Source organism: Myodes glareolus, chromosome 14 (assembly GCF_982192425.1).
Source record: "Myodes glareolus chromosome 14, mMyoGla1.1, whole genome shotgun sequence".
In the NCBI taxonomy this organism is placed as follows: domain Eukaryota; kingdom Metazoa; phylum Chordata; class Mammalia; order Rodentia; family Cricetidae; genus Myodes; species Myodes glareolus.
Window position 1 is genome coordinate 78,217,515 of NC_142039.1, and position 14,065 is coordinate 78,231,579.

The 14,065-nt window shown below is 45.3% G+C and overlaps 1 protein-coding gene across 10 annotated transcripts in view; it reads right to left on the reverse strand.

Annotated features, from left to right (window-relative positions):
- Positions 1-662: 662 nt before the first annotated feature.
- The window catches only part of Cdc14b (cell division cycle 14B), an 82,332-nt gene continuing 68,929 nt past the window's right edge, over positions 663-14,065 (reverse strand). For 3 of the 10 annotated variants that reach the window (XM_048447598.3, XM_085699655.2, XM_085699654.2), the window contains exons 13-15: positions 11,131-11,247; positions 7,174-7,233; positions 3,586-6,872 (exon numbers count right to left, since the gene is read on the reverse strand). In XM_048447598.3, the coding sequence (XP_048303555.1) occupies positions 6,836-6,872; positions 7,174-7,233; positions 11,131-11,247 (214 nt within the window). In that variant the 3' untranslated portion in view covers positions 3,586-6,835. Of the gene's footprint in view, positions 825-1,653; positions 1,714-3,585; positions 6,873-7,173; positions 7,234-11,130; positions 11,248-14,065 lie in introns of those variants that run through there. The other 7 variants (XM_048447604.3, XM_048447601.3, XM_048447606.3 and 4 more) reach the window with 4 other exon arrangements.

Genomic DNA, 14,065 nt, shown 5'->3' on the forward strand with positions numbered 1-14,065 from the left:
AGCCACAGAAGCCTTTAAAGCACTTCGCAGGAATGCCCAGTTGTAGATGGCCAACTGTAGCTGCGGACACAGAAGCATTTATACGTCAAGGTGACTAGAGAGGCAATTCTGGGAGTTGTTAAATACCAAAGGCACCAAGAGTACCTGTGTGTTCATTCCTGATGAACCCCAGAAGTGTACTGGTGGCCCACGGAGACACTAGCTGATGGCCTCATGGGACAGCAACAGGAAGATCTTTAGTAATAAAGTCCCAAGTGCTCGGGAATGCAGATTGGTAATGGGACCACGGAGAGGCTTTTGGAAGGGCAGAAAGGGAAGAAATAATACCAGGTGGTCTATGAGGTAAGTGAACCATGACAGCTGTGAACATTGCCGAGGATGTTCTCTGAGCATCCCATAAGGCCTTGAGGTAACAGGCAAGCAGGTGGTTCTCCCAGGCATGCTGTGCACCTGTGGAACCAGCCACGCTGGAGAAGTTGAGGGTCTTTTGTCCACAGGAGGCATCCACCTGAAAGGGTTCAAGTGGCACTGCCCTACTGGGCTTGGAACTGAGCAGCTACCCCAGGGCTGTCAACTGGGCTCCCTTCTCACCCACCAACAGAGCCGATGTGACACCCAGTGGCAATACTGGAAGAACGAGGCAGACACATTTGCTGGGAGGATAAGGCACAAGCCTGAGAAAATAGGCTTACATTGTACAAGATTCGCAGTGAGGAGCGCAGCACTGTAGTCAGGAGAGATCTCCGGAGGGCTAGGCCCTGCGGACCCTGAGCCATATCAAAAGCCGGTCTAGAAAGGTTACAGCCCGAGACAGCCAGCTATCACTGGAAAAGGAGGAGATGGTTAAGCTGTTCTCAAACCTGTTCCTACCTCCCCCCACCAAGTCCAGGGCCAGCCACTGTGCTCATAGCAAAGCATGACCAATGAGACCCTTGCAGAATGTCCCTCCGGATAAGTAAACAATGGCCGCCACTAGCTCCCTTCCCACCATGTCCTGCCAATCCACAATGCCAGAGGACTTGCTGCCTGCCTAAGGTGTTTCCTATGTCCTCCAGTTGGACCTCAGAAGACCTTCCCCATCTCCAAGGGATAACAGATATAGGTTAACGTGAAGACATCTAGGATCAGGCAGGAAGGTAGTTGACTAGACAACCCAAAGCCCACCCTAGAATTTGGTCCTCAGAAGCTCTGCTTTTCCACTGTCTATAAGTGACGTCTTTTCTTATCCCACTGGTCTTAGACCAGAACAGAAAGGGCAAGGAATCCCTATTTCAGCAGGATCCAGAGTGCTTGGGCGGCAGCTTTGATGCTTCCAACAAAAGCTCTGTATGCACTTAGTCATCCTGGGGGCGAGGCAGCAGAATCCCCTGATATGGGCAGAAATGGGAGAGGAGGGGACTGGGGCTGTCCAATGGTTGGGAGTCTGGCTGGCACTGAGGTGTGGGTGGGACTGCCAGACACCCAGCATCATCTAGAGTCCCACACAAGGAAGAATTGTCCTATCTGAAGCTCGCTCCTAGTAAGGCAGCACCCACCCAGCCTCCTCCCCCGCCTTCTCCCACCAGAGGCTCTGTTTAAAAATGTGCTGTTCTGTGAGCACTGGTAGCAGGCAGCCCTATGAGATCTGGTCCTCCAGGCCAAGTGCCTCCTTACCTGGCCGATTCCGTTTGGACAGAACACTGGTCATCCATGAGCTCGTCAAAGCCATGCAGACTGGCTGACAAAGAGATGAGACTCCATTAGAAACAAGGCAGAACTGCAGGCGTGGTACTGGGCAGCCCCTAAGGACTTCCACACACGTGAACCAGTGCCCTCACAAAGGGAGCGAGGGAAGAGACTGTACAGATTGCCTGGAAGGGTCCATCTTCCTCCCACAACAAACATGATGGAAACAGGGTCATACTGTGTCAGTCACCAACAAAACACTTCAAATCTGGATAAAAGAAGGAAGCCATCCCATGGCCTCAGTGCGGCGGGGGGCGGGGGAGCGGAATATCCTGCTATCTGACTAGCCAGCTCATCCATGTCTCCACAGCTACCAACGGGAGCTGTTACTATCCATTTGAAAAGCATTATAGCAATATTTTCATATTTTTTAATTGAACATAATACAGATTAGTACATGCCAAGCACTTGCACTGAGTGGCTCATGGTGTTAACTCGAAATATTATCATCCCCATCTTATTGAAGTAGAAACAGATCTAGGTAGGATGATTCGATTCCAGTCGATTGTTTTATACACAACCAGTCTGGACTCTGGATGATTCTATCAAACTGCTCCCCCGTGCTCTTACCAACACAGGCCTGAAAACTGGCTTTGCTTCTTTAAAAGGAAATGTTTATGTGTGTGTTGGGGATGGGAGCGTGTGCACCCTGTAGAGGGCTGAGGACAGTTCTATCGAGTTCTTTCCTTCTACCTTTCTACGGCTTCTAGGATAGATCTTGGGTCACCAGGCAGGCCTGTGTGGTAAATGCCTTTATTTGTTGGACCATCTTGGTAGCCCCTTTTGCTAAGCTTTCCCTTCGCTGGGGCTCTGAACAAGACACTGCCAGAGACTTGCCTGCTTTGGGTGTATTCCCACCTTCAGGCAAAGACAATGTGAACTAATCACACCATTCCGATGCATGAGGTTACATACCAAAGATACCAGAAATATGGGAGTTATAATCTAAAATCAGGCTACATTATCAGACATTCACTTGTGCTACAAGGTACAAAATAACCTCCGCAAACCTGTGTTCCAGTTGTGGGGAACACTCTGCATGAACTGTTTTATCTGGTTCCCTAGCGAAGGAATATCACTGTGGAGACTACAGACCGTGTGGCTCCGGGTCACACAAGAAGCAGATAACCCAGGGAGCTGAGACATAAAGGGCTTTGCCAGCTATGCGGGCAGCCAGGCTGCAAGCTATGATCCGTGGCCTACAGGCCCCACACCTACTGTTCTTGACTCTTATCCTCCAGGCCATTGATCTCCAAGTTGTCCAGTGTGGTATGATTTCATAGCAGGCACCCTCACTCACTCACATCCTGTGCATCCTAGAAACTAAGTCGTGAAGCCCTAACCCCTCTGTGCCTTACAACTGGCTACATCTAGGGGCAGGACTTTTAAAGAGGTGAAGGCAAGCCACTACCGTGGCCTTAATCCATTCTCACTGGTAACCTCATAAGACACTCCAGGGACGAGCAGACAGAGAGGACGTCCAGTGAGAAGGGTCCATCATTAACCCAAGAACAGCAACCTCAAGAGAAACCCACCCTGCTGACATCTTCATCTTGAGATTTGCGCTTCCGGCACTAAGGGAATATTTTTTCTTTACTTGTCCCACCCAGTCTGTAGTATTTTGTTTTGATGTCCCTTCCAAGCTAAAAATTAAATCACACGCCTTTAATCCTAACACTTGGGAAGCAGAGGCAGGCAGAACTCTGTGAATTTGAGGTCAGCCCTGTCTACAGGGTGAGTTCCAGACCAGGCTCCAAAAACTACAGAGAAACCTGTCTTGAAAAAAATAAAATCAAATCCATTTTATATTTAAATTACTATCTACTGGTTTTGCTCAGTAAGTGGACGCAATAAGTCAAAAACTGTTTAATATTTTTAATTATATGATTGTAAATTATACAATTTCTACCATTTAGTATTTTGTATAAAACCATTTTACAATACACAAGATTTTCAAATGCAACAAGAAGTATCAAAAACTACATGTATGTGCCAAGTTTACAGGCTACGGTGAAGCTTTGTCTTAAAAATACCTTCAGGAGAATAAACATCCAACCAGTTCTCTCAGCTTTAAAAAATATGATTAGAAATATACAATTTAATAAAATATCAAGACAATGATTGATCAAATACTGATTCATCAGTTACACTTTAACTTCACTTAATCATCTACACACAAGCATACAATAAAGTCTTCAAACGATGGATTCAAAACTGCGGTACTTTAATCTGATGGGCATGTCTATCCACAGTGAGTTCTATTGGATCATTAAGGAGGTAATTCTTATACAGTATAGGCAAGTCTTTTTTTAAAAAACACATCTGTAGTATTATTTCCACTCAGTGACATGGGGGAACACTCAGATTTAAGGAGAAATGCAACAGCGGTCGCTAACCTCACTAGGACATTTCAGTGGAAGAAAAATCTTAAAGAAAATAGATTTTTAAGGTTTCTGACTAACTGCTTTCTAAACTCCGGTAAGAACTTTCAGAAAATATATGCAGAAAAGCAGCGGTTACTTCTAGGACACACACCAAACGACAGCGATTCAAGGTAACGGAGGCCTAAGGAATTCCAGGCACAAAGTTACCTAGATAGCTGGAAAGGTCTGTTAGACCTGAAAACGCTCCAAGAGTCTCATGAGAACACTTGAGAAAGACTCCATGACCTGTCGGTGCCCAAGCCAAGAGGTAGAAGCCACCCGTAGGGGAGAGGAGGTAGGGCATGGGGCAGGACAATGGGTAGGGGCTACATTTGGGGGATCAAGTTAAAGCTATAAAGTTCTCAGGAAGAGCATCATGTGACCAATACGGCTACCACTGAATGTGGCGCTGTTCAGGGCTCATCCTTCTTGCCTCTTGGTAACAGAGTTCTAGCTGGGCCTGTAAGTCCTGAAGCCCGGCTTTGCGGAGACTCCTCTCTGAACTCTGGAGGGTCTGAGTTCCCCTTCGCCTGTATGCATACTTCCCAATTCTAATTCAGCTGGAGAAGGACTTCATGACTTTCAAAGCTATCTGAAGTTCTTAAGTTAAGGGGTCCCTCCACCCAACAGCCACTGATATATGCTCTGTAGCAACAGGGTCTTCTGCCCCAGAAGGTTCTGAGTAGTTGAAGCTGGGGAGGGGTTGCCCACTAATTCAAAGCAGGAAGGATTTTCTATTAGTCAGACCCAGACCTCCTGGGCCCTAGATGCCACCAGTCAGGGCTGGTGACTGTCCATCCCTAGAGCTATCACCATAGCATCTGAACGAAGCAGGTTTTCCTGGGAATGTGTCCTCACCAACTCATGTTTCCTAAGCAACCAGCAAGAGAGGAAATTTTAGCAAGAGCCACGGTGGAAGCAATTGGAGCTGAAAACAAAGGGGCAATTTCTAAAAAGCACTGCGGTTATCACTGACGCCCGAGTGGTTTTATTCCCAGACTCAATCACCATGAGTCACGGTGGGCAGGCCCTGTTCACCCATCCTGATACACAGGGCAAATCCAGCTCGGTTCACATGAAGTAAGGTCTCCTAAGTACTAGGCCTAGCTTGCTCAGGAGAGGAAGAACCACCTTGCGAGGTTGCTATTTTAGACTCAGGTGAAGTTTGATTGAGCATTACAAGTAAATAAAATGTCCTCCTACCTAGATCTTAACTGCCTTTCTCCAGTGTTTAAAAGCTGACTGGGGAGGGGCTCTTTGTGTGGATTCTACATCGACACCCCCAGACCCCCAACTCACCGTCAGCCACAGAAAATAGAAACACTAAAACGGGGATCCTATGTTTTTCAATTTTTTTTTTTAAATTTACCAGACTTTAACTTATTCTTTCCATCTACAAGGAGGGCAACTTTTCAAGTGGGGTTGCCTGCTCGCCTGACATTCATCTGTCTTAGGAAGGCATTGGCTCTCAATGGCTTTCAATACTGTATTTCTCCAGTCTCCAAACTGGGATGAGTCAATAAAAACCATTATCCTCTGCTGTGGAGGAACCAGGACAACTGTGAAGCATTCTCTAATGATTGGCTCTGCCTTTTTCTTTTTGGCAACAGATAAATTCTGGCTTTGCAATTGCTTCATGGCACAGGTGCTGTTGGCTTCCAGCAGGGGTGAAGGGAGAAGGCACTCTACAGTTTCTAGTCGTATTCCCTAACCAAAGGCAACAGTGAGTTCTCTTATACAAACAGCCTAACTCCAGAAGCAAGCAATTGCCGCTAAAATCAAACTGTGAATCATACAAAAAACAAAACTCCACAGCAGCACAGAGAAAAGACTCTACAGAGTGTGAACATTTTTTTTTTAAAGCCACCAAACATCAGCACTGCTGTTTGGTTTTAATGTACTGGAGGAAACACAATTCTGACATGTGACTGAGCGATCTCAGCCCTGAAATCTTCATCCTAAATGACACAAGGAAGGACTAACATAACCTTTCAACTGAGAAAAGGTTCAAACACTCTATCAACATTCTTTAGCATGTTTTGGTAACCACAGCAACACATAACAGTGTTTAAATGTAGTTTTCACAGATTGTTATTAAAGCACTCTTTGGTGAAAGACAAGCAGCTTGGGTACTTCACACAGTGAACACTGCGACAGTATTAACAGGAGCAAAGTGAAACATTGTACCAAATCCTGTCTTAGACGGAGGGTACCACTGGAGGGATGCTCATCTTCTTTCATCTTTAATCACAAGACGGCGGTCACAGGCTGAACAAAAAATAAATACCCAAGAGACCTTCATCAGATCCTTCTGAAGGCCAGCAGCGAACACGATTGCCATCACAGGAACACACGTGTACCACACGTGTACCACGCTCACCAGACGACAGCTCTCTGGTGGCAGCGGGCTGGGCATTGACACCTGAGACTAAACACAGCAGCTTTCGTCCAGCTTGAGATTACAAAGGGGGAGTCGGGCCTTCAGACGTTCAACCACACCCTACAGTCTGTGCGTGGCTGAGGCGCCAGGGACATTTTCTTCATCGAATGAACTTCTTATGTGGAGAGAAACTAAGGCCTCTGCAGTGTCTGTTTTGTTCTCAGAGCGATTGGCTAAATCCTGTTGGGGTTTTCTGTTCCTAGTCTTCCCTGGCGTGCTGGTCAGCGATTTTTTTTTTTTTTTAACTTTAACGCAAGACTGTCTTAGTCCTTGAAACGGCTGGACTGAGGAGAAAAAAAGAAAAAGATTTACCATGCAGACTTTCAAGCGTCCCAGAGAGAGTTTCCGAAGACAAGGGCGGCAACACGAGACAAGCACGGACATGCGGAGAAGCGCATACTTGGTGTGGTTTATCTGACACTCTTTGGAAGAGACAGGACAACACCAACCATGAAGGCAGACACGAGAGGAAGGCAGGGCAGAGGAAAGTTCAAATTTCGCTTAAATAAAAAAAAGCAGTAGAAACAAACAAAATAAACAAACATAAGCAGGCGCAGGCGCGGGCAGCAGAGCAAGGCAAGGTACCATAACGCCAGCACGGGCATTTGTCGCAAAGCGTTCCTCCTCTCCCTCCAAGGAGCCAGGCTGTGGGGGAAGAGGGAAGAACGGAAAGAGAGAGAGGGGTTACTGGGTGGTTCCAAGGCCAGAATATGGTCACAGAAAAAGCTCCAGCGCCTCAAGCAGTTTCTAGTTTTGGCAGCCCCACCTTCTCAGAGTGCTTGGCCTGTCTGTAAGGAGATCTGGGCAGGGAGGGCCCCTCTGGGCTCACCAGAAATCAACCTGACTCACCCTTCCTCTCTTCCTTCCTCTCACAATGTGTTGTTATGTTTCAAACCCATTGGCAACTTTCACAGAAAAAGGAAGAGCGAGAAAAAGAAGAAAAGACAAACTCATCCATAAAACTGCTTCTGATCTGGAGGTGACCCTCACTTGGCTAACAGAAAACACATCTGAATTCAGTGTCTAGTTTTTACAGACATGAGCTTAAGAGTACTGAGTACAAAGACAATTGGCTGGTCTAATCAAATGAAAGTATAACTGGAATTCCAAATACCAGCACTTAAAAATAGAGAGTCAACATTCTGGGTCTTCTGGAGATGATGGTGGATGAAAGATGAAATCCCAGAGCAATGGAACAGGACCCAGGGGCCGAGACAGGAAAGATGGCCATAGATTTCACAGCAAGGACTTAAAAAGTCCATCTCAGGTGAGATGATCACAGACCCACTTATTTATGGTTTGGATGAGTAATGAAGGACCCTGAGCACCACACCACAGCATGCAACAGAATAACAAGGTACAAACTGCCCTGAGCCACAGGCATGAGGATGGTTTGGTGGCAGAAGAGTGATGGTTCCCAAAGATGCAACTTGAAAGGTCACTTGGACATGACAGACTAAAGAAAATGGGATGAAATAGTGAAAAAGAAAGGACCGTACAAAAGGAACTCCACAGCTTCTAGAAACATGCAGCAATGAGGTGAATGGTCCACCTGGAGGTGCAATGGTGTCCGACTCATTCTGAGAGGGTGCTTCAGAGTTAGTGTGGAAACACAGAAAAGCAGCATTGGAATGGATTTACACTCCTGAGAGGAGGTCAGAGTGTAAAGTGTGGAGACTACAAACTTCCTTCTGAGCCTGACAAAGGAGCAGGAGCCACACAGGGCACCAGTGCAGGAACCAAACCTCTCTATCCCACACAGGCTGCATGCTCCATGCCGTCTGGACATGGATTTGGTCCAGATGGACACACAACATGAGGGCATTGACATGAGAAGCCATGACAGAGGCCCTTCTCTTCCAACAACAAACACCTCTATCCTGACACGCTCACCGCTCACCCTATTCTTTTAAGAGGATTTGTTGGGGGGGTGGAATCTCTGAAGTTGAAGTGTCTCTTGGTAAACGTCAAAATTCATGAGTCAATTCAGTGCAAAGTGAGGTTGGGGAGAATCTCCATCCTGGAAGCCCAGGAAAACAAACGGGGATATGGAATGGAGTCCCAGGGGCCACTGCGAAGAGATGCATGAGCATATGGACCTGTAACAGAGAGGGCCTCTCCCACAAGACAGCCAGGAGACCTGGTGAGCCTGCACCCCGAGGGTAGACTGACAGACACTGAAGGAGGGTACAATACCGATTTAAATGTGATTTTTGGGGGGGGGTGGCTGTTGTGTAAAGAGAAGAGATTTCAATTAAGTATGTCAGAATTACCCAAACACCTAGGGGAGACTATTTTTCCTGGATTAGATTATATACCAATGTTAATTCCTTTAATGTCCTCCAACCAAAAGCTAAACTTTTAATCAGTAGACCCAGCAGGTTATAGCCTGGAAGTCTCTGATTCTTGTTTTCTAGAAACAGAGGAACGACATACACGGTTGTGTCTTTCTTTTGTAAGCTGGTGATGATAACAGCTAAGGTAATATGAATATAGGCCACAGCAGCCCCAATCCCCCACCCCCGTTTTGGTTTCTGATACTACCCCAAATTCCTGAAAGGCACTTTGGGCAGTTCATTTAGCCCCGCTTATTTACTCTGCAGTCTGCTTAGACTATTCAAAGCATCCAGTCCAGGCCCTTGGGAACAGCTCACTAAAATCAGAAGCTGCTCTCCGGAGAGGACAAGTGGAGGCCACAGGAAGGGCACATGAAGCCAGAGACCTAGAGAGACTGGTGCACAGTCAGCTCCCCTCAGGGGAATATGGATGATGCAATTCAAAGCCTGGCGAGAGCTCCACTTCTGAGAATCAAACGAGCAAGTCTTGCTGGACTGTAATGAAAGCCTGGTCACTTAGACCTAAAGGAGGTGTTGGTTGACCGACAATGTCAACACCACCGCCTGCTGACCGGTGGTGGTTGTTCTGAGTTAAGGTCTCACTATAGAACCCTGGCTGGCCTGGGCCTTGCTATGCTGATGAAGCTCCCTGCCTCCACCATTCCCAGAGCACTTCTGAGAGTCTGACTTCACATAAAAGGTATTCCAATTCCCTCCACTTCATGGAAAAGTTGGAATCTAAGACCTTAACTGTCCTGCCAACTGGAATCAAGAGGCACAGGAGTTTGCTGGTGCTTCATTTGCACACCGTAAATAATTATACAGCAATACACTTCTCTACATACGGCATAATGCATATTTACAAACTGGAGTTAGACCTCAAGATTTTACATGGGACTTTTACTTATTTACTCTTCTTACTTTTCTCAGGAGCTTTTATTTTCTTTTTTTCATTTTAACTATTTTATTCATATAATACGGCACATTTATTTTCTTTAACTCTCATTTAATTTTCTTTAAGACATGACTTGGGCTGGGGATTTATCTCAGTAGTGAAGCACTTGCCTTGTTGACATGAAACCCTGAGTTCCAGCACCAGCACTCTCAATCAATCAAATAGTCAATCAATGAGTAAATCCATGGCTCCTGATTCATCTGACACAACTCAGCCAATCTCCTATTTTCCTGTTATAACACCTGGACACGATGTTATTATACCTAAATTTGACCTTTTGTCAGTGTTTTAATTTTCTTGTCAGGTTGGAACCACAAAATAAAAGGAACACAAATACTTAACTAGCTCCAGGGAGTCTAATTTCCCTGGCTTCTGTGGGCACCAACACTCTACACACATAAAATCCCCACTTCTGAGTCAGTGTGAGCCTGACAATTTCCAAGTACCATGTTGGTTCTTTGTCCTGTTCTCAGGATACTCTTAGCTCTGTAGTGAAATCTTACAAAAGACTCAGCAACAAGGAAGAAGAACAAAACTTAAAAAGCACTCCTTAGAACCCCGAGTACACAGAGTTCATGGGACAGACAGTGACGGTGGACCTCACCAGGGACAAACTTACACCGATGTAAGTGATGAGGGTGAAGACTTCCCATGAAAGGAGAGACTGGTAAAAGAGGCGGCGATTAACCTCAGAGCTACCCACTTCAAAGTGAAGCAGCACCACCGCCAGCAGATGGCGCCCAAGCTCCTGCTGTCTACCTAAGGGCGGGAAACAGCGACCGTGTGGTCTCGTCCCTCATCAGAGGCTAGGTCTCAGAACAGCTTAAAAATTACACGTGTGCCTTTGGTTTATAACAAACATCCAGGGACAGTGGAAAACTTTCTCAACAGAGCCTAGCATAAATGAAAGGAGTGATAACTGTGGAGATCGAAGAGGAAGCAGCCACAGCGGATCTTAGAGAGAAGGCTGCGGCCGGAGAGTGCTCTGCCATGACTTACTGAACTCGACCCGACAGACATGAAGGGGCTTCCTCCAAGACGGACACAGCACCCTGGAAGAGTTCTGGGGCAACGCCCTCAGCTTCCCCACGTCATGCCAGAGACCGCATTTGCAACACGAGGAATGTCCTCTGAACAGCCAGTAACACAGAAGCTCCACCTTCCTCCTATCTTCATGTCCGCCCCAGAAGCTGGGGCCAAGAGAGTAAACTGGAGACAAACGGGCCTTCCAGAGTAGGACTCTTTTCTCACCTTTTAAGACTGCTTTTCCCCGAAGCAGATCTGGTGGTTCGTTTAGTAATGCCTGCACTGCCAGAAAGGTTAGGTTCAGGGGTTTTACAGCTCTGAACACTGGGCTGAAGAATTACTCTGAAAACAGTTGGAAAAAGGTAAGATTATAGTCACTAAAACAACTTTTAAATAGTTGACAGAGAAAGGCAATTTTGCACTTTGATACAATTATTTGTTTTTTGCAAATTGAAGAATTTTGTGCAATCAACATTTGCCACTTACACACATACACACAAACCTTGAAGCACATTATTACACCAACCATCTCATTTTTCTTTGAAGGTTATTCGGAGATAACCAGAATACTTTGCTTTTGGAAAATGGATGACCTGGCATTTTATGTAATTCACAAACCAGAGAATCTATTAGTCAAACCTATCAAAACAGATTCTCAGATTTCAGTCACAAAGTCATAAATCCCGTATTTCAAAATGTCAAAATATGAACTTAGCAAAACAGCTACATAATATTCACTGGTCAGAGCAGAAAGTAGATATAATAAACAACAAATAATTTTATATGCCAATGAAAAATTTAAATAACGGTAAAGCAAAATTTCAGTTTTGTCTGTATCATAACTATTTACTAAACGTTCAGTTAATCACTTAAATGCTGTGAAACTTGTCTTAGTTAAAACCTAAAAGCCTTTTATGACAGAAGACTGCCCAGGAGGAAAAATCATAAAATAGAACAGGCCACACAAAGCATGCTCCCCATAAGTAATTCTCATTAAACTGTCAGAGGAAAAAATAGCAGAAAACATCAAAAGATGTTGGCAGGCCGGTCTTTGCTTCAGAACCACATGCACTCATTTATCTCCATCAGCGTTTGCTAAAGTAAGGAGAAAACATTGACTTAAAAGCTTCCTCCCTAGGCTTAGGAGGCAGAGGCAGGTGGATCTCAGTGAGTTCGAGGCCAGTCTGGTCTACAAAGCGAGTTCCAGGACAGCCAGGGCTACACAGAGAAACCCTGTCTGGGGGTAGGGGTAGGCTCCCTCCTTTTGAAGTCACACTACAATCGGGAGAGCCAATAACAATCTGTAAGAGACCAGCTCCAGAGAGTAAAAGTAAGTACTTTCAACTCCGGAGGGGTGTGCTTCACAGGCTTGTCATGGCCAGGATGATTGACAACGACTGGTCCTCCCAATGTAGCACAGGTTCCGAAGTTCTGATGATGGTGGACTGCCCGCAGTAATGGAAACCAAACACCTCACTGCTTGGCTCACAACAGAGTGAGAACAGGTGGAGTTGTCAACCAACCCACTGCTGTTCTGAAAGCCCTGCAACTTCACAGGCAATGGAGGCCCTGGCTGAATCCACAAAACTGACCTGAAATACTCTAAGTGGACACAGTAGGTGCACACACAAATGTGACTCAGGAAGGAACCAACTGTCCTAAGATATGAACCCAGCTACCCAAAACAGGATTTAGTGAAAGTTCTTTTTAGGGAATGATATAACAATTTAGGATGCACATCATAATCCCGCATATTTATTGGGCATGAGGACTCACTTCAGTATGTATATGTAATGTATAACAGTAAGATGGAGTAGCTGACTCAGCCCAGCCTCATCCAACATCCCTAGTGTTAGAAACTTTCAAGGCCTCTCGCCTTAAAGAATTCTGTCAGTCTCCAATCACAATTACCCATACTGGGCTATACAGAATAGTGATGTTACTTCTTCCATCCAACTGCTAAAGTTTCTTTCTGCTAATACAAATCAAGGAGGAAATATTTATTTATCTTTCTTAAGGATATGAATCTAGAATTTGCATAAAGGCAACCAAATCCACCTGTTGATTTTTCCAGGTTTCTGGGCAATGTTTACAGTTGATTTTCCTCTATGGCTTCTTGACAAAAGAGAAAGATGAGACTCGATTTTTCTGAAATGTCACTCCTCCATTTCAAACCATTTGATGTCAAAAGCGAGGGTAACTACCATACTGTAAGACCATGAGCACAAAAAAACAAAAAACAAACAAACAAAAAACAAAAAAACCCCCAAGAAACTAGTGCGCCACCTGCTCAGGAAATCTGCTCCTGGTTTCTTAAATTACTGAAAGTTTAAGTGCTACACAAAACGAAGAACTACAAACCCCCCACCCTCCCCAAAAAGGCTGGGCACTGCACACCTTTAATCCCAGCACTTGGGAGGCATGGGCAGGTCTATCTCAGTGAGTTCAAGGCCAGCCTGGTCTATAGAGCAAGTTCCAGGACTACCCAGAGTTCCACCCAGAGAAACCCTGTCTCAAAAAACAGAAAGCAAACAAACAAAGAATTACAACTCAGTCAATAATTATTTCTTAGGCTGACTGAAAATATATTTTAGAGCATTAATTTTTCTATAAAATAGTGTAAATGAACGTGAAATAGTGATATTGGTGGCTACTAATTTCTGTGGAATTTTGAATCTCAGAAGGAAATTCAGTATGCATTAACCACACCAGAGAAGCCTCAGGTTATCTGACACAAGTGAGCAGTTAGCACATCAGTACAGTGGGAAGCTCCAGGACCATGCTGACATATCACCAGCAAGAGGCTAATGTGAACTCAGACAGGGCAAGGAAGTCAAACTCAGGTGTTTTCCTCTGCCACCTGCTCTCTTCACCTGGCTTTTTCCCAAGCAATATGCAGAATATATATTTTTCTGCTATGTTTACCAATGAAATTTGCATTGGTCTTCCTTTTTGTGCCCTTTTGGTGCCCAAACCATAGACCAGTGCCCTCTCTGTGGTGTCTATGGAGCCTCAGTAGCTCCAGATCTCAGAGAGTGACAACGTGAGACACGCACCAAAGTTTAAAAAACAAAAATAAAAAAACAAATGATTGACCACGTGTGTTCTGCTGACCCTCCAAATGCCTGGATGGCTTTCTAAGGGACCATTGCCACAGAGT